Source organism: Dromiciops gliroides, chromosome 5 (genome assembly GCF_019393635.1).
Source record: "Dromiciops gliroides isolate mDroGli1 chromosome 5, mDroGli1.pri, whole genome shotgun sequence".
Classification (NCBI taxonomy): Eukaryota; Metazoa; Chordata; class Mammalia; order Microbiotheria; family Microbiotheriidae; genus Dromiciops; species Dromiciops gliroides.
This window is the reverse complement of record NC_057865.1, coordinates 180,048,175-180,069,201: the sequence shown is the minus strand read 5'-3', so window position 1 is coordinate 180,069,201 and position 21,027 is coordinate 180,048,175. Positions and strand designations below refer to the sequence as shown.

Below are 21,027 nucleotides of genomic sequence, written 5' to 3'. Positions count from 1 at the left end.
CCACTGTGCCACCTAACTGCCCCTCCACATTAGCCAATCTGATTGGTGTGAGGTGGTACCTCAGAGCTGTTTTAATTTTCATTTTTTTTATCATCAATAGTGATTTAGAACACTTTTTCATATGCCAATAGATATGTCTATCTAACTTTTGTCTTTAGGAAGTTCTCCTAGATCTCTTCTCCCTTAAGGGTATTAGCTATCACATCTTCTATGATCTGATTTGCAGTTCCTTGGAACTTAAAACTTTCTTTTTGGATGCCTACAGTACTTTTCTCCTTTTTAAAATGAAAGCTTTGAATTTTGAAATCCCATTTCTGGGGTTTCTTTCAGGAAGTGATCAGTGAAGTTTTATCTTCGCTCGTTCCAAATAGATCTGGGCAATTTTCATGTATGATTTCTTGAAGTCTAGGCTTTTAAAAATATTATTTTCTAGTTTGATGATTCTTAAATTCTCTACTTCATCTGTTTTCCAGAACAGCTGTTTTGGATATATGTTATCTTACATTTTCTATTTTTTTTCCTCAATCATTTTGTTCTACTCTCTCTTGCTGACTCATGGAATTATTAACTTACTTGGTGTATTCTTGTTTTCAGGGAATCTGTTACTGGAATAAGGTTAACCACTTTATCTTCTAAGTTTTTATTCTTTTGATTCTTTTCTCCAGAGCTGGTATTTATTTTTAATCTCTTACTTTATTTCTATTAAGTATTCATGTAATCCTGGGGACATTCCATTTTTTTCTCTTGACTTTCTACTAGTTACTGTTAGAGTTACTTTCTCCATCTAGGATAGATTTTTGGCATCTTTATATTTACAATAATTTTGTACATTGGTCTGTGTTCTCTCTGGTCTATTCATTAGTTCCTGAATTGAGGCTTTGTGCTAGGGATAGGCGCTAACCTAGCTGATCTTTTGGTAAGGTGGTTGATAACAGTTTGGTCTTGCCCTGGATTCCTGATCTCCACAACCCTGTATCATTGTGAACCTGAACATTGAATTTTCAAAGACGTCTATGACATCTCAGGATGGAATACTAGGAATCTCAGAGCCCCTGGATACCTGGACTGACCCAGTTTGAGCACTGTTGTACCACAATTGGCTTCTGTTACTCCTGGTGGCTTCCAAACTCCTGGCTGTGGATTTCCAAGCAAGTATGAATGGGAAACATGATTTGACTCATCCAATTTTAATTCACAGGACAAACTGTAATTTTGTCTTAGTTTTCTGAGTTTTTTTGAAGATTATCCCTTTTAAAGAAAAATAACAACAAGGTTTTAAAATAAGGGCATTACTTTTTAAAAGCAAACCCAACCACAGAAAAGGAAGACACCACAATATACCTGAGAAGAAAATCTTTGATTAATAATTTTGATGTCACAGAACTAGTTATACTTACATAACTAACAAATCAGAACAAGAATTTTAGCTAAAGAATGAAATTCAAAATACACAAGGCTCTAGAAGCAAAAGGCGCTTCAACGATATTCAAGTTTGCATTATTTTTACAAACTTTATTTGAAAAATAAAATTAAAGTAGAAATACAAAAAATCTTGACACATGATGATTCAAAGAAAAGACTTAATTCTTTGACACTGTTCATTTGAAACACCAAAACAAGAAGGTTTTGTACAGAAATTTTATTGTGCAAAGGAGGAATGTGATTTTTGAAAAAAATTTACTTACAATGGTTATTTGGCATTGATGGAAAAAATATTATTCCTATGTGAAAATGCAATGCAATATTTACATTCAAGTTACATTTACAAGTTCCAGGTCAAATGCTATTCAAACTCATTCAGAAGAACCTATATTGTATTCTAAAGCACCGTTTATTATTCAACAAAAGGCTAGAATTTTCTTAGAAGTTGATTTCCCTATCTCACTGAATGAAGTATGTCTAAATATAGACGAAATTAGACTGAATCTGCAATAATGGAATTTCACTAAGTCTCTATTTTATATTTGAAATTCCAAAGTTAGCATTTGTGGAGTTAAGAAATAGCTTGGTACAATCAGTTATTTAACTATATGATGGTTTTCTTGTTTTGCTGACAAAAAAGCATTATGGAAACATACTGAAATAACTTGGTGCTGATAAATTATCTTTTTTTTTTAACATGGTAATTATAGTCATATAACTAGCAGCAAATTACAAGACTTTACAATGAAAAAAAAAAGATTTTTAAAAGCACCTTCCTCTCTCCTTATGCAATAGTCACCAAATTGTTGAACAAAATAAAACAAATGAAGAAACTCAAATCCATGTAGTTTTGGTTACTTTTCTTAGTGTTCACTAGGTAAAGTTTTCCTCACACATTTGAAATACAATTGTAAATTTGCTGCTTGTTTCAAAATTATACCAGGGTAACTGTCCTAGTTTCCTGATTATGTTCCAGGATTTAGTTGCTTTTTTAAAATGACTTCTTCCAATGAACACACTTTATTTAAAAATAGTATTTGAAGATCTAAATTTGTTTAAAAATAACTGATTTCACAAGCAAGTTGCATCTTTTCTTCAATAGTTCTGTGCCATTTTTCTTCACAAATTCTAAAGTCAATACTCAATGTCTAGACTGTGCAGGCAAAATTAAAGGAGTAGAGAATTCTTCTCTATCACACCCTTCTTGATTGTCTCATGTTAATCTTTACTTTTTAAAATCCTAGAAGGACCAACTCCAAAGAAGTAAGCAGACACCTTACAACAAGCACTGATTATTTTGGTCTCTTTTCAGGTAGCAATTTCTCCTCCACTGCATGCAGGCTGGCAGCTGGTAATGGACTGTTGAGCTGATAGAATTTCTAATTCAGATTCACGTACAAAAATCACTGCATCACCACTTACATTTATTAGACATTGTGCCTGTAAGTGTAACAGAAGACATTCAATCATAAAAGCAACAAATATACCTGAGCATTCTTCTTAAATTTTCAAACTTTACAATACTGGTTAAATTATTTATAACACGCTTCATGGTGTCAATGAAATAATATGAGATTTGCAAAAGTGCTTTATATACATTATCTCACCTGAGCTTTATAACAATCCTCAGAGGAAACTGCTGTAAGGGTTAATATTCCCATTTTGTAAGTGAGGAAACTTGGTTGGAGAGGTTGATATGAGTTGAGCAAAATGAACCATAAAATACTGAACTTGGAAAGGACACAGGCTAACATACTGGACAAATGGTCATCTAGCTTTAGCTGGAAGAAGCCTGTCAGTGAAGACGAACCCAACACCTCTTGACCACAGGCTCATTCAATAAGAGATGGAAGGGTCCTTTGGAGGTCATTTAATCCATTCCAATTCATCTAAGCCAACCTCCTCATTTTACTGATGAGAAAAACTGAGGCCCAGAGCAGTTAATCAAATTGCCTGAAGTCACACAGGTGGCAAGTTGCAGAGATGGTATTTCAACCAAGGTCCTCTGGTTCCAAATGTAACACTCTTTTTCAAGTGTATCACATGGCTTCTCTGTATGATGCTCCCTCTCAAGCCACTTCAAATCTGAACACACTTAATCATTAGGAAATGTTTCCTTACATCAAGCCTAAATTTGCCTCTCTGCAACTTCCATACATTATTTCCAATTTTGTCCTCTGGGGACAAACAGAACAAGTCAAACCCTTCTAAATGACAGCTTTTCAACTACTTGATGATGGCTATTATGTGTCCCCTAAGACTTTTCTTTTCCTGGAATCTCAGATTCCCACATGGCTTCGATTTTTCAGTCTTCCTCCAATCTGCTTGGATCATCAGCCTACTAGTCCTTCCTAAAGAAGACCTACATGCCAAACTGAACAAAATACACAAACTGTGCTATTAGCAGGACAATATCCAAAGGGATAATCAGCTCCCTATTCTAGACATTATGCCTTTCTTTCTTTTTTATTTTTTAAAAAAATTTAAAATTATTTTTTGGTTTTTATTTTTTTAATTTTCTTTCTTTCTTTTTTGTGGGGCAATGAGGGTTAAGTGACTTCCCCGGGGTCACACAGCTAGTGTCAAGTGTCTGAGGTAGGACTTGAACTCAGGTCCTCCTGAATCCAGGGCCAGTGCTTTATCTACTGCGCCATCTAGCTGCCCCCAAAAGAATGGTTTTTTGTTTGTTTGTTTTGCAGGGCAATGAGGGTTAAGTGACTTGCCCAAAGTCACACAGCTAGTAAGTGTCAAGTGTCTGAGGCTGGATTTGAACTCAGGTCTTCCTGAATCCAGAGCCAGTACTTTATCCACTGCACCACCTAGCTGCGCTCAATTATGCCTTTCTTAATGCAACCTTTCTGTACTGCCATATCCCTGCTGCTACATTTTTCATTCATTCAGAGTCTTCAGTTCACTTTAAAAACCTCCAGTTTTTTCAGATGAAGTACTTTCTAGCCATACTTCTACTATCTTGTAATTTTAATCTGACCCCAATTATAAGACATTATCTATATTAAATTTAATCTTAATAGATTTGACCCACCATTCTAATCTCTGTTTAGGATTCTAACTCTTATCTAGCATGTTAGCTATCCTAAATTTTGTCATCTGGAAATTTGATAAGCATGGCATCTATATTTTTATCCAATTCATAATGTTAAAGACAACAGGGCTAAAGAATGCCCTGAGGCATTCCACTGTAGACAATCTTTCGAGTTTTCATCAAACCATTAATGAATACTTTTTGGGCCCTGACAATGAACAAGTTCTAAATATACCTATAACTAGTCTAAGTCCTATTTCTCCATTTTCCCTACAAAAATAGCATCGGATCTGTCAAATGTTTTGTGTAATCTAGAGGAGCTATATCTATGGCATTTCCCTAATCTACCAATAAAGAAACCCTGTCAAAAAAGAAAAGTGAGGTTATTCTGGTATGATCTTGTTTTAATGAAGCCATAATGGTGCTTCATGGTTATTGATTCCTTTTCTAGATGTTCACTAAACCCCTTTAATATATTTCATACTTGTGCCAGGAATTAAAGCTAAGCTCACTGGTATACACTGTGCCAAGTGCTCCACTCCCATTTTTTAAAAAATGGGACCCTAGCACTGATCTCCAATTCTGCTGTGCCTCTCCAATCCTCCATGATCTTTCCAGGTTCATAGGAAGTGGAAGTACAATTACACTGACCAGTTCTTTCAGTACCTGAGGGTAGGGTTCACCTGGGCCTAATGACTTGAACTTATGAAGGGCAACTAGCTGCTTTCTAATATCCCTGCTTATCTTGACCTATTAGTCATTTTTGCTGGCTTTTCCAGTCCAAACATCATTCTTCTTGTATAAAAAGAAAACAAGCAAAATAAGAATTCACTATCTATTCCCTCTGTTATTTATAATTAATTCATCCATACCGAGCATCCTGACTCCAAAAATCTTTTCATGCTACCTAGATTAAATCCTCAATTAACTTCAGATAAATCAAAAATGAGGATGAGGGATGAGGTAACCAGGTGGGTACTGCTCAGTGAAAATTTAACATTACTATGAGAAAATGTTATCATCAGTTAACATTTGATGAAAAGCTTTAGTTTTTTAAAAGCATTTTATTGGGGACAGCTAGGTGGTGCAGTAGATAAAGCACAGCCCTGGATTCAGGAAGACCTGAGTTCAAATCCGGCCTCAGACACTTGGCACTTACTAGCTGTGTGACCCTGGGCAAGTCATTTAACCCTCATTGCCCCACCAAAAAAAGGGGGGGCATTTTATTGAGCTTCGCAAAAATCCTATGAGTTAACTCCTATAGATTTTATTTCCCCTTATTTTACAACTGATGCAAATGAGGCTCAGAGAAGCTGTAATGTGCCCACCATCACATAATGAGACAGGGCAGAATCTGAATTCATGTCTCTCCTGACTCTACCCAATGTATTGTGCTGTGCAAATTTAAATGGGAAAAAAAATTGATGCAATAGAAGTACCTTTAATGGGGAAGGGGTAAAATCCCTCAGAGCTGATGGGATGGTGGAAAGAATGCTTGGTTGGAGTCCAAGATTTTTGTTCCAAGTCCCTAGCATTTAATTCATGTGACTGTGACAAGTCACTCAATCTCTCTTGGCCTTAGTTTCTTATCTGTAAAATTATGAGGTAACAATATATTCTCTATAAAGTGCCTTAGAGTTTCATAATCTTATGATCAATTTTTATTGAACTGGTTACAATATATTTTCTCCAAGGAATAACCTATCTCTGGCTGATGCACATTTAATAGTCACACTTATAACAACTGCCTGATAGCATGTTAGCTTCAGAGACTGCCAAGAGGAGAGGGAAGATGATATGTTGTCTCTTTGAAATCTTCTTGCTTTGTCATCCAGCAGCAATTCCCTTTTACTTCTTCTCAGTCATCTCAACTTAAAATATACTAATCAGTTGCCTTAAACAATATAGTCACCAAAACAACAGACAAAAAGATACAGGAATTTGAAGAAGAAAAGAATTAGGAGTGCCTAATTGATACCCAGTCCCCACTTTCCCTGATGGGATTCGGGGCACTTCTTTTGTATTATACACAGTAAGCATAAATATTTGCTGCATTACTAATTCAATACAGGCAGGCAGTGTAGTATGGAAGAAGGAACACATACTACACTGCCAAGATGAGAAAATAATAAAGCAAGGTGAATGATGTGTGTGTGGAGGGGGGGGAATCTCCTTTTAAATATTAAAATTTTAAGTCAGCATATTCTACTGCCTCATTGTGGTTTAGTGGTAACCTCAGACTCTCAAAAGCTATGTCAGCACAACATGAGATCTTGCAAGTCCTACCAAAATGCAAACTTCTTGGCCTGGTAATGTCTAAGAATTAGCACAACTAGATTTGGAAAGGTTCATATCAGAAGGGATCACCAGATCTCTTCAACAGATGATGTTATTTTTTTTCTACAGCAAATTATGAAACTGTCTACTAAAGCAGTAAAGGGTTGCAGTCTTTCTTGACAGAAAGTATCTGCGTAAATTTCCTCACATAATTTTTGCTATGTTTTCTTTTCTTTTCTTTTTTTTTTTTTTTTTTGCAGGGCAATGGGGGTTAAGTGACTTGCCCAGGGTCACACAGCTAGTAAGTGTCAAGTGTCTGAGGCTGGATTTGAACTCAGGTACTCCTGAATCCAGGGCCGGTGCTTTATCCACTGTGCCACCTAGCCACCCCTATGTTTTCTGATGATACACAATAACTCTTCCTCAGAGTAACAATACTAATTTAAGGCTGGTGACTAAATTGGGAGAGATAATCACTTTGTTGCCCTTCTAACCTAGACAACACTCTAAGAACAATTCAAATGAGTACTGCCAAAGTGTTACACAAGAGATTTAATAAACCATTCAACATTTAAAGAATAGTCTGTTTCTATTTTGAAACCACAGGATACTAGAAATAGTCTTAATTTTTAACTGCCAAAACTGACCAAAAAAGAAAAAATACTAAAATTTCCCAGCACCAAGATGATTTTTTTAATATAAATAAAATATAACACAATGGACAACAAAAATGTAGGCCTCAAAGAAGCTGAAGAAAAACTAAGTAGTGGGCATAGACCTTATGTGCATGTGCATGAACAGTACATGCATGTGCAACTTAGTAATATAAACATTTCCTCTGAGAAGTTAAGTGACTTGCTTCATATTGCAGTTAGCCCTAAAGTCAGAACTGGGTAGTAAAACTTAGTTCTCCTTATTTCTAACCCAAGGATTCATATTTATCCTCTATGATGTCTCTTTTTGTCCGTGATGTTACAATTCTATTTTAAAGAGATTTTTTTAACGTGTTTTCAAAATATATCACTACCTTTTCATTATCATAACTCAAAAGCCAACAAAAGGCATTCAGGAGAGAGTTTAAAAGTGAAACAAACAGCAACAACAAGGGTATAAAAGAAATTACAATATTATTGAAAGGAAAAGAAAGAATAATGGCCACAAGTTTTTTTCTCTTTCTTAATTAAAGCCCATCTTTCTCCCTAGAAGCTGTGTTCCTTTACCATAAAGGCAGTCAATGGTTGGAGAGTACCTTTTCTCAAAAGAGGTCAACTTTTGAGTTTCAGAAGAGGTAACACTGGCTCTCCTGTCTCAACTATTGGATGACACTAAACAAAGCAAAAAAATAACTTTTGCAGTTCAACTCCCAAAATAGTAAAAAGAAGTTACAAAAAGTACCTGAGTAAGGCCTGCCTGGCCATAATTATTAATATGTACAGTAAACCAAGAGAGTATTGTACAACAGAAAACAAAGCTACAAACAATTATTTTTTATTAGCGTTTTTCCCCTACCAACAACATTTTGTCATTATCTCACCTGATTTTTGTTTGGATTTTCCATAAACACACACTGCTTCATTATGTAGGAGACAACTGCATTCCCTCCTAATGCTGCAACATGAGCTCTCACCATTGCAAACACTTCAGCAATAAAAGCATGGAGAAAACCACTGACTCCTCCTTCCTATACATATAAAAAAAAAGTCTTACACATATGAAGGTAGATATGAGATAGGAAATATGCTAAATGCATTACAGCATGTATCATTATGCTGTGATAACTAAATCTTCATTCATATTTTGAAATTCAGACACTCCAGTGACTTTTGGGCAAATCAGTAAATCTCTTAGGGATTGCTTCCTAATTTGTAAAATAAGAAGGTTGGAACAGGTAATCTTTAAGTAAGCTCTTTAACTTTCTTTTATTTTGGGGAGGGGCAGGGCAATGAGGGTTAAGTGACTTGCCCAGGGTCACACAGCTAGTGTCAAGTGTCTGAGGCTGGATTTGAACTTGGGTCCTGCTGAATCCAGGGTTAGTGTTTTATCTACTACACTACCTAGCTGCCCCCAAGCTCTTTAACTTTCAAATCTTACTATCAGGGTATTGGTGCTAATAATACCCCTAATGAAAGAAACGTTTGAAATCTCTTTTTTCAAGATTGGTTTGGCCTCCAAGAAAGGGCTTTTAAATTAAAATAGATACGAGGCAGATGGCAAGCAAACTTAATGTGAGATGGGGCACCTTAGTCAAGACTGGAAGCCCAAATAAGGTAAAACTCCATTTCTAATAAGAATGTAACAAAAACAAACAATAAGCATGTCTGCTGGATCCAAAACATGTGAGCAGAAAGATACAAATCAAAAAGCCCCTGTCTTCAAAGAACATACATTTTACTAGTAGGATATGGCACATACAGAAAGAAAGAATTCGTGGAAAATTAAAAAGGGAGAGTACAAGCACCCAAAGGAATCAAGGAAGACTTCCCTGAGGAGGTGGTACCTTGGCAGAATCTTGAAGAAAGGGAAAGAGGCTGAGAGATGAAGATGAGGAGAAAGGGCATTCCAGAACAGGACACAGTGAACTTAACAACATGGAGTCAGGTTCTGGCTGGGACATCTGTCAAATCTACTCGACAGCATTTCTGACATACTTTCTTTTCACCCACAATGCCTAAAACCCTGTTTACCTTCTGCCTACCCTATTGCTACAGCCTCCTCAATGTCCCTCTTCCTTACAGTCTCTCTCCTCTCTACTCCATCCTTCACATAGCTACCACAACAATCCTCCTGAGGCACAGGTTCAACCATGGCACTGCCCATATCATGAATCTCTAATATGTTCAACTTAAACCTCCTCAAGCTGACATTTGAAGTCCTTCACCATCTAGCTCTATCCACTTCTTTCCTATTACTCCTTATCATGCACTTTGGGTTCTAGGCAAACTGACCTACTTGCTCCCCTGAACTCAACATTCAGTCTCTTACCTCCATATACCTGTAACGCATCATCTCCTCATTGCTGCTTCTTAGAGCAGAGGATCATAGATCTAGAGTTCAAAGGGTCCACAGAAGTAATCTAGTTCAACCCCCTCATCTCATAGATAAAGACAGTGAGGCCCAGTGAGGTCACAGAGCTGGGATTTGAACTCAGGTCCTATGATTCCAAGTTCAGCACTCTCTCCACTGCTCCACCCTGTGTCCAAGACTGTAAGCAGCTTGTGCCACCTTCTGAGGCTCAATTTAATCAGTATCTTTTGACCCATCAGAAACACCTGGAGAATTTCACCAAAAGCAATCTGACAGATTGGTAGTCACATGGACCTTCTTTGGTTTATGCATGGTCTAGTTTAGTTGCTCTTCTCATTTTTGCTTTCCTACTTTTCCTTCCTTTACTACAATAAGAATTGTTTGGCCACAATGTCATAGATAAAGAGTTCGTCAAAGAAATCCTTCTACATCCTGTCCATTTTTCACCATCCAATTCCATCTTTATGTACATGAGGGGATGTAATGGCTTTCAAGTGTTTCATTCAACAAGCTTTCTGTAAAACTGTTTTTTCCTTCCAGTGTTCCTAATGGTTTGATGTGATATAAGTTGATAACCTTTATCATCCTTTTCCATAATACTTTAGAAATGAGTTTTTATTCTAAATCGGCATCATCTAAGGATTCGAATTCTCTCGACTTCACAAATAACTCAAGTATTTGAGAGTTAAGGTAGTTCCAAACCTCTTTCGGTTCCCTTACCATTCTGATGTACGTCAGCTGAACTTCCTTAGGAAACGGTCCTATTAACTCCAGCTCTTTTTAGGGCATCAAGAGACTGCTTAAAGAGGTTAGAGTCCAGTTGCTTCAATTGCATGCCATATACTCTCAGTTGATTCTTTCTTTTAATTGGATACTGATCTTGATCAAACATATCTTGATCACTTACTAGTTGACAGTCTGACTGGACACAGACCACTGATTTTGAAGACACTTCCAAATTACTAATCAGTCACTTCTTCTTGAGGCATAAACAATTTCATGTTGCTAACTGATGCATGTCACCATGTTCAGTAACTACTTTTTTTTTTTTTTTGCTGGGCAATGGGGGTTAAGTGACTTTCCCAGGGTCACACAGCTAGTAAGTGTCAAGTGTCTGAGGCCGGATTTGAACTCATATACTCCTGAATCCAGGGCCAGTGCTTTATCCACTGTGCCACCTAGCCGCCCCCCAGTAACTACCACTTTTAATAGTGTAAAAGCTTCTGTGTAATCTGAAAGCACCTGGCCCATTGTGTTTCCTTTTTTTTTTTTGGTGGGGCAATGGGGGTTAAGTGACTTTCCCAGGGTCACACAGCTAGTAAGTGTCAAGTGTCTGAGGCCAGATTTGAACTCAGGTCCTCCAGAATCTAGGGCCAGTGCTTTATCCACTGCGCCACCTAGCTGCCCCCATTGTGTTTCTCAAATCATATTCATATTTGTATTTTGCCATGCCTTCTTCTATGTCATCTTTGAAGCACCCATAGAAAGAGTGCTGGTTCTGGCCTCAGAGGAGCTGAAGTAGAATCCCACCTCATACTATCTGTGAGATAAAACTTCATAAGTAACTTCATCTATAAAACAAGGGGCTAGACTTGATGGCCTGTGAGGTCCCCTCCAGTTCTAGGTTTGGCCAAAATTTCCTTTCTGTCTTCTGATTTCATTTATTGTGAAAATGGCAAGACTGACATTATTCAGCTCTTCAAGTCGTATGCTTAACCCACTGGATACTGGACAAGATTCTCCCACATCTCAGCAAACATTTATATAGTCCAATAACTACTTCTTAGCAGCCTCTACCTCCTTTTGTGCCGCTCTGCCACTGTCCATGCTGAAGTAAGCCTTATAGGATATTGTATCTACTCCTTTGTCAAGCTTTACTCATCCTAGTTTCATCCTTTTATGGCCCTTCATGCAGCCACTCCAATAGTTCAGGCTTTCCCTTCCTCATATCATGATTCTCCTTCTTGGAGTTCCTAACTCAAATTACTTCTTTCTCCAAGCCATCCTCCATATGGCTGCCAAAGACATATTCCTCAAGTTCAAGTCTGATCATATCTCTCCCCTGCTCAATAAATAGTACATCTATGATAAAGTGCAAAATCCCCTATGCAGCTGTGAAAGCCTTTCATAACCTGGTATAAACCTATCATGTCACTTTATTAACTATTTTTTTCCCCTTTACATCATACTCTTTAGCACAGCCAAACTGGCCTTTTTTGCTGTTCTTAACATACAATATTGCATCTTCTGTCTCCATGCCTTTACAGAGGCTATCCCACAAGCTTGAAATACACTCCCCATCTCATATAATTTATTAATTGGTGTGTGTGTGTGTGGGGGGGACCATTCACCAAAATAAAGAGTGTTCCATATACAACAGAACACAAAAAGTAGATTCTGTATGAAACCATGAATCTCTATTTCATACCACTTACTTTTTTAAAAAGTATACAACAAATTTTACTTGTTACTTTCAAAATTGTCTTGTTTGCTTATGCTTCCTTCCAAACATCTATCTATTCTCTTCTATGCATTAAAAAAAAATATGTTATATTGGTTTTCTTTGGGGGATTTAGGGAGAGAAGGGCACCAATATGACTAATCTTCCTTCTCAATAATTCTGCTCCCAATTAAAAATTGAAAGAGAAAAGGGGGGAAAAATACTTGTAGCAAATGAAGTTGAACAAAATGTATCCACATAATGGCCATGTCCACAAACATATGGCTCTGCACTTTGTGTCCGCTGCCTCTCTGTCAGGAGGTAGGTAATCATTATAAGACCTCTGGAGAAATGGCTGACCATTGCAATGATCAGAGTTCTTAAATCTTTCAAAGTTGTTTTTCTTTGCAATATTGTCTTTTTATAAATTGTTCTTCACCCAATTAAGGATTCTTTGAAATCAAATTTTGTCATTTTTATAGCACAATAATATGACATTCAAATATTATGTGTTCATCCACTCCCTAATAGTCTAAAGGGGAACCTAAAGCACCTCCTTAGATTCTAGTTCTCCCCACCCCCTGCCTCTTTTTCTTCTCTCTCTACCCCCTTAAGAACCAGGAAATTTATTTTGCTTGTGATTGTCCTCTCCCTGGTATTATACACCCTCTAATTACTCCCTTTCCTATCCTCATTTGATTCCTTACTGAGTTTGATGAGATTATACACTAAATTATGTGCATACTTATGTTCATCCTCCTTTGTTTAAAATAAGATTAAGGTTCATCAGATGTCCACTTCCCCTATCACTTTCTCTTTATAATTAGGTTTTGTGAGAAGTGAGTTCCTTCCAATTGTGCAAATATTTTTTTGGATTTCTTTTGACTATGGTTTGTATTTCAAAGTACCTACTCAGGTCTGGTCTCTATCAGAAACTCTTAAATTCCATTAAAGATTCATTTTGTTCTCCTGTAGGATTATACTCAGCTATGAATGCTGTTATTCTTTTTTAAAGTCTTTCTCTTTTGCCTTTCTGAACACAATACTAAATTCTCCTCTCATGTGTGATACTGGCTGTAGTTCCTTAGTATTTTAAGTACTTCTTTCCAGATACTTGTAGTCCTTTGACTTGGGATCTATAGAGGTTGACTAATATATTTAAGGCTTTTCTTTTGGAATTCCTTTCAGAAGGAATTAGTTGAGTATTTCTATCACTATGGTGTCCTCTACTTCTAATATAGCTGGACAATTTTCATTTATTATTTCTTAAAATATAGTGTCCAAGCTTTTATTTTATTTGTTTGTTTTGTGAGGCAATTGGGGTTAAGTGACTTGCCCAGGGTCACACTGCTAGTAAGTGTCAAGTGTCTGAGGCTAGATTTAAACTCAGGTCCTCCTGAATCTAGGGCCAATGTCTTATCCACTGAGCCAACTAGCTGCCCCGTGTGTCTAAGCTTTAAAAAAAAAAATCCTAGAAATCCAATGATCCTTAAATTATCTCTCCTTGATCTGTTTTCCAGGTCACTTATTTTAGATAACAGATATCTTACATGTTCTTTACCCCCTCCCCCCAATCTTTTGTTCAGTCTTTCCAATTTTTTGGTTAGTCATTTCAATTGTGTCTGGCTCTTTTGAGGTTTTCTTGGCAAAGATACTATAATGGTTTGACATTTCTTCCTCCAGCTCATTTTACAGATGAAGAAATTGAGGCAAACAGAGTTAAGTGTTTTGCCCAGGATCACATACATAGTACATTTCTGAGACTGGTTTTTGAACTCAAGTCTTCCTGACTCCAGGCCTGGCACTCTATCCACTGTGTCACCTAGCTGACCCAAAATCTTTTCATTTTGTTCTAACATTTCTTGCTGTTTCCTGGAGTTACTGATTTTTGATTGGTTTAATCTAGTTCTCAAGGAGTTCATTTCTAGAGTAAGATTCTCCACTTTTTCTTCTGGGCCACTTAGTTACCTTCCAATTCTTTCTTCCAGCTCTTTTATTTCAATTTTATTTCTTCTGTATATTTGTGGAAAATCAATTTTTTTCTGTTGAGTCTGAAGTTGTTGTGGAGTTACTCTCTCCTTTTAAGGGATCTTTAGGTACAATAATTTATGATGTTGTAAAATATTGGTTTTGTCTTTGATTTACTCATCTCTTTAGTTCATGAATTAGGGCTTTGTATCAAGGTCACGTTCCACCTCTTAATATTGCTTTTGAGTAGGATGTTGGACCTGCTTGGTTTTGCCCTGGGTGCCCTTAGTTGCTAAAGTTACCTCTACCTCCTGGGAATAAACCTCTCTGTATCACTGAAGTTCAGGAGCAGAGGATCTTCAAATCTTTCTATTGTATCTCAGGTCAGTCCTAGACCCATCAGAACCTCTGGGAATGGGCTGTCTCAGCCTGAGGGCTGCCGTCTGAGACATGGAGCACCATGATAGTTTCTGCGTTGTTACCCACTGCTATTAACTTATGGCTTCCAAGGTCCTTACGAGGTTTTCTGTTCTTGCTTCCTCTGGACACAGAGACCTGTAGGCTACATTTGTCTTGTCTCCAGTCATACTAGTGCTTGCTATGTTGAAGGAGCCTTCTTTCTTGCTGACTTCAGCTTCTGGCTAACTTTTTTATAAAGTTCTGGGTTGGAAGAAGTCGTTTGTTGTAATTTCTCACTGGATTTTTAAAAAAATCACTATTCAGTTTATTGGAACTGGTATATAGAGGAACTGGGGATCAGCCTCCCATTCAGGCAGCCATATTGGCAAGAAAATAATAATTAACATCACAATGGAATATCTCCATAGGGAATAGCAATTACAAGGAAGTCAAGATTCACAATGGAGCCTTTATATCTTTTGGTTGATGAAAAACTCATACTATCTGGGAGCCTTGGAACCTAGGAATTAAACATGTGACAAAAATGGCACAACATTTTTCTATGTAACCTTTATTTCACAGACATCTGACTTTCTACCTATTAATGGCATGTTCCTTGAGTCTGATAATGGAAAGACCATTGGCTTGATCAATATATCTGATAAAATCAGACAACTTAAGAGGGATAAAATGATAGTAAGAAATAATGTTTCCTTTGGCATCAATATACCTCATTTTAAGTCACCTTTTTTTAGAGGCAGTTGGATGGCACAGTGGATGGACTTGGAGTCAGGAAGAACTGAGATCTAATGTGGTCTTTGACATTTACTATCTATCTGCTCTGTTTGCCTCAGTTGAATCATCTATAAAATGAAGGTAATAGCATTTACCTCACAGGGTTGTTGTGAAGATGAAATAAGATAACATTTGCAAAGTGCTTTGCAAATCTTAAAGGGATATGTAAAGACTAAAAAAAAAAACCCCACAATTTATATGTGAAGCCAAGCTAAAACTAGCTAAAAAATGTACAAATTCAATCAGCTTAAAATTTTAAAAATTATTTGATTAATTTTTTTCATGGAACTGACTGGATGCTTGAACAAATCAGCTTGTCATTTCTATGCCATTGTTTTATATAATCTGAACCTGAATAATTTTCAGACTGTAATATATCCTGTATTAGAAGTAAAATTTGGCAGCTTGATTCCATTAGAAATTAAAAAGAATTAAAAAAAAAAAGATTTAAAAAACCTCTCAGAAATGTTCCCATGGAGTCAAGAGATTCCAGATATCAAAGAAATACCCTGAAACTAACCTATCATTCAGAATTCCTTCCTCACCTTTTGTTTTCAACTGCAGATTTTTCTTCCTCAGAAAATGACTTTCTAATTTTAAAAAGACAATGGGACAACAGGATTTTTACTTTACAGAAAATTACTTTAAAACTCATCCTCTTGACATCTACTTTGCAAAGCAAGAAAAAGCTGAATAATTATGTCCTTTTTGATTTAATGGGTTGACTGAATTATATCATGTAAATTTTCTTTCTAATTTATCTGTTTTTAGGTTCAAGAAATCCTCCCAGCTAAATAATTTGCACCAACACTAGAAGTACTTTTTTCTTCACTTAAAAAAATCCATCACGTGTCTAAATGAAGGAATTCGCATTTTATAATTGACATGATAATTTAATTTTAATATTAATTTTAAATTGGCATTCTATGCAACCGTATAAATTTTACTTCAAGAAAACTACCATGAACCCAATTAATTTAATGAGCTTAAAAAAAGACATAAATTTTTCCTTCTGCAACGGAAGAAAGGGGTATGACAATGGGAAACCTACAAAGCTAAGTTTAGCACTGGAAACCTTAATAATTTCTCTTAAAGAGGACACTTATTGTTGCTTGTCCTTCATTCTTGAAGAGGACCATAACATCAGGGTGATGTCATGACTTGTACTGAAACGGATTTAAGTGAGGGAGGGCTGCACAAGGCCACCAACCTCACTCTCTTCCTCCAGAGCCATCTGGGTCCAATGGAATGATATACATCAGGATGACTGGAGATGTCCCCAGATGTTTAAGGCAATTGGGGTTAAGTAACTTGCCCAGGGTCACACAGTTAGTAAAGGTCTGAGGTGAGATTTGAACTCAGGTCCTCCTGACTCCAGGGCTGGTGCTTTATCCACTGAGTCACTTACCTGCCCTTTTAAAAGGATACAAAGATTTGGAAGTAAAGAAAGCAAAATTCTAGCCAATGATATTATAGATATGCCTTCACTTAAATAAATGGCATATTAAGATCAAGATAGTCAGTCACTAAAGTTAAACTGGGGAGTGTTAACTATTATTTGTTATACCTTTTTCTCCCTTCCACAGCCAAATTGAAGGAAAAAGATATCTATATACTCACTACCTCCACTTCCTTTCCTGTCACAGACTTCTCAACCTTTATAATCTGGCTTCTAACCTCGTCTCTCTATCTCTATCAAAATTTTATCAGTTACCAAATCTTTTTGTTTCTTCCTCCAAACTACACAACACAAGTCTTTCTTACTACTTACAGAAGCCACCACCTTAGTTCAGATAAAAATTTTGTTCTCCTTGCCTTCAAGACATTCCTCATTCCAATCTAACTTCTAGAAGGTTGCCAAAGTGATCTTACTTGAACATGTTACTGCCCAACTCAACGTTCTCCATTGCCTCTAGGATAAAACATAAACTCTATTGTTTGGCTTTTAAAATTCCTTATAATCTGAGTTCAACTTTACCTTCCCAATCTTATTATACATTACTCCCCTTTACGACCTAGCCAAACTTTCCTTCTCATTGTTTATCAAACATGATATTCCATCCCGTTTCCATGATGTTGCACTGGATGCCTCCCCCACGTCTAGAATGCAATTCCTCCTCACCTTTGTCTCTGGGAATTCCTTACTTCCTTAAAGATTCTGCTCAAGTACCATCTTCTACATGAAACCTTTGTAGATTCCCCCCAGCAACTAGTTCCCTCTCCCCCAAAATATTTATTTTGTATATATTTATATATACAAATTTTATCTCTTCCAATGTAAGCTTGAGAATAGGGACTATTTATGTCTTTGTATCCTCAATGTCGCTTAGCACATAAGCGCCTATTGAGTGATACAAAAGGAATCATTTTAGATAAAATATTGCATTACTACATATAAAATATTATTATATTTACATTAAATATCTCATAAACTACCTATTACATAAAGTGAGGCATGTCATCATAGGATAACACCAAAATTTTTTATCAAATTTGGATGATTTATGTAATTATCCTAAGTGACAACCTAGGAATGTCTAACAACAAATATGTTTAAAACATACACAAATCTAAATGAATTAGAGATCTGCAATAACAGTAGTTGATACAAAGAGGATATGTCTATTGAGCAGGTATGCACTAAAGCCCATACAACAGAATTTATCATTGGAAGTGCTCGAAATATACTACTTCACTTATAATACACAGATTTACAAGGACAATATCACAATAAGTCTTTAGTGTAGCAGACCCCTTTTGGAGCATAATTTATAATTTTTAAAATAGTAGCTTGCTTAGCACAAATTAGAAAAATAACAACAATAATGTACATGGAGCTCACCTCACGTAAAGAAGTGGTTTCCCGTATAAAAAACATATTAATTATACCAAGATATTTTGTTATTTTTGCCCCAGGAATGAAAGAAAGGGGTGTCATCTTAACCACACCAACTGTAGAATTTGCACACGCAGGAGTAGAACGTTGTCGAAAATGTCCTTCAGTCAATGGGCTTGCTTTCTCTACTGACACAGCTAAAATTTGGGAAACAAAAGAAAGTCTTTAGCTCAAATAATACCTCTTAGATCAATCTTCTGTATGGTTTCCAAGTAGTTGTGTAACAACATTCAGCTGTCTGTGAAGCTAAGCCATGTCATGAAAGAAAAGACATTATCATGCACTACATGCAACTGAAAATAAAGAGAGAAAATACAAGAGAAAAAGTTGCAATGAAATTCGTTGGGAAGGCAAATGACATTCCTGCAAAAGAAAATATTGATGCAATGTAGCTACACACACAATGATCAGTTACAAAGTGAAGAAAAAGAAAAGGTGGCAGAGCTTTAACAATTATCTGCTGTAGGAACAAATTATTATAGGAAGAGTGTGAAAGTTGTTACATTTACCAGCACAGTTTTTTTTCATTTTATCGGAAGCCTTCATCAGTGTCAACTTGTAGATACTATTAATTGCAATGTTTTGTCTTTTTTTTTAATCAGACCTATGATTAATGAACTCATGAATTAACATAAATGACATTGCTTATCCTATAGGTGATTTTAAATTATTTTTCTCAAAAACACATTTAACTATACCAATATATATTTTGGGTATTACAGGACATACATATAATAAACCTGATCTTACCATTAAGGGAAGAGTTAGCTGATTGTTTTACTGGAAATCTCATATCATGGTGACAGTCATTTACTAAATGGCACATTAAAGTCCTAGAGAGTAGATGCCTTTTCAAAAATTAAGCAATTTATTTCCTTTTCCCTATTATGTGTACCTATTTAAATACTTTTATTAGCACTTTCATAAAATCAAAAACTTATTTAAGAAGCAATGAATTTTACATTTTAAATTATTAAGCCCTAAAAATACTACTATAATATTTGTTAAAATGGGAATTAGTGTCTGCAGCTTTCACACTCTGATATAGACATTTGATTGGCAATGTTATTACTGGGTAGTAAAGTCCAGCCTTCACCACTAGGAAATCAGAGATATGCTTCTCAGAATATCATCATAATGTGGTAGAAACATCCGCCTACTTGTCTTAATTGATCCACGTCTTATGGTCTGAGCTTTCAGTTTAATGAGCTCTATCCAGCTGTTGCATCTGTCTGCAAAGGAACTGTAATCAATTGATGTCGCTGAAAACACAGACAGAAAACAAAAGAAAAAAAAAACAAAGAAAAAATATGGATGACGTGTCTTGTTCGTCACAATAGTCCTTCTGATGAAGCAATTAACTGTATCTAAGAAAAAAGAATGATCCTTTTCCAAGTGAGTTAATTAAAATATTTAAGTTGAGCTTTCAGACACTAGTTTTTCTAAAACCTAGATTTCAATTAGTTGGTTGAGCTTTCATGATGTTATGATTTTAGAGAAATCAAAGCTAGAGAACATAGATTTAAAACTACATAAAAAATATTCTTTCTTCAACTAACTTCTTCCCATATGTCTTATTTTATAAGATTTTTAGTTAAATTACTTTAGTCCTAAGTAACTTTTAGGATTTTTCAGAAAGACCTAATGAAAAATTACCATTCCAAGATACTGCCAATAATTATTTTCTCTAATTTGAGTCTACAATCAAAATTAATTTCACCAAAATCAAAAGTAGAAGAAAAATAAGGGACAAAAGAAAAAAGTTTTCGAAAGAATATACTACTAGTACATATTATAAAAGTCAAGGATTATTCTAGCTAAAACTCTAGTTCTATTTCTGGTTTCGTTATCTAACATTCTCTGACAATATCCAAGAGAAAAAATTTTTATCTCTTCACTTAAAAATTAAAAGGAATTCCTCTTATCATCTCAAGACAAAAACAAATATTAAGTAGCCAAAAGCTATTATTTTGAAAAATGTATTTTAACAAAGTTACATTTTGATGTCCATTTCAAAGTTCAATGTGTTTCTCATAAAACTGTAATTATATTCACCATTAACCTAGGACTTTACATCTTTGATGACTACTGATTGGTTTAATTAGACAAACTCACCTCTCTGCGCAGCTGGTATACCTGAGTTAGAACTTGCACTCTCCAGGTGGTCTGATGAGACAATATGAACAATATTAGCTAAGATGCTTAATATAAAATAGCATCTTTCTTCTGTTTATTACATAATACTTCTATGAACCAGAAGATGGGGAGATAAAAATGGGTGTTGTTTTTTTTTTTACCAAGGGAAATAATAAATTGTGTCTCCACAGAAAAACAAACTAGTCTATTATTTATATCTTATATTTCAAATGTGGATAAACTAGAATCCTTTGTAGGAAGGTCAAGAGTAAAGCAAAGATGGCCACTGTCAACACTATGATTTGATAATAGTTCTGGAAATGCTAGCAAAACTTCGGTACAAAACCAAACCAAATAAATATTTCATGTGTAAATTTGAGAGGCAGCATGGTAAAGTGAGTAGGGAAATGACCTTGAAGTCAGATTCAAGTCTTTGAAAGAAATCACTCCACCTCTCAGTATGCCATATGTTTCAGAGCCTATAGGTACTGGCAAAGGGTGTTTCCTCATCAGGGATTTCCTATGCCAATTAAATCTTAAATCTTATAAAAAATAAATTTGTAATGGGCTCTTTAGTGACATACAAATATGTCTCTAAAACACAAAACATGTAATACTCATAGGAAA

At 35.8% G+C, this 21,027-nt stretch overlaps 1 protein-coding gene across 22 annotated transcripts in view; it reads right to left on the bottom strand.

The window, feature by feature from the left end:
• Positions 1-1,967: 1,967 nt before the first annotated feature.
• The window catches only part of C2CD5 (C2 calcium dependent domain containing 5), a 126,127-nt gene continuing 107,067 nt past the window's right edge, over positions 1,968-21,027 (bottom strand). For 14 of the 22 annotated variants that reach the window (XM_043968658.1, XM_043968661.1, XM_043968664.1 and 11 more), the window contains 5 exons: positions 20,380-20,430; positions 19,425-19,526; positions 18,211-18,401; positions 8,277-8,423; positions 1,968-2,862 (listed from right to left, as the gene is read on the bottom strand). In XM_043968658.1, coding sequence (XP_043824593.1) covers positions 2,731-2,862; positions 8,277-8,423; positions 18,211-18,401; positions 19,425-19,526; positions 20,380-20,430 — 623 coding nt within the window. In that variant the 3' untranslated portion in view covers positions 1,968-2,730. The remainder of the gene's footprint in view (positions 2,863-8,276; positions 8,424-18,210; positions 18,402-19,424; positions 19,527-20,379; positions 20,431-21,027) is intronic. The other 8 variants (XM_043968663.1, XM_043968670.1, XM_043968667.1 and 5 more) reach the window with 2 other exon arrangements.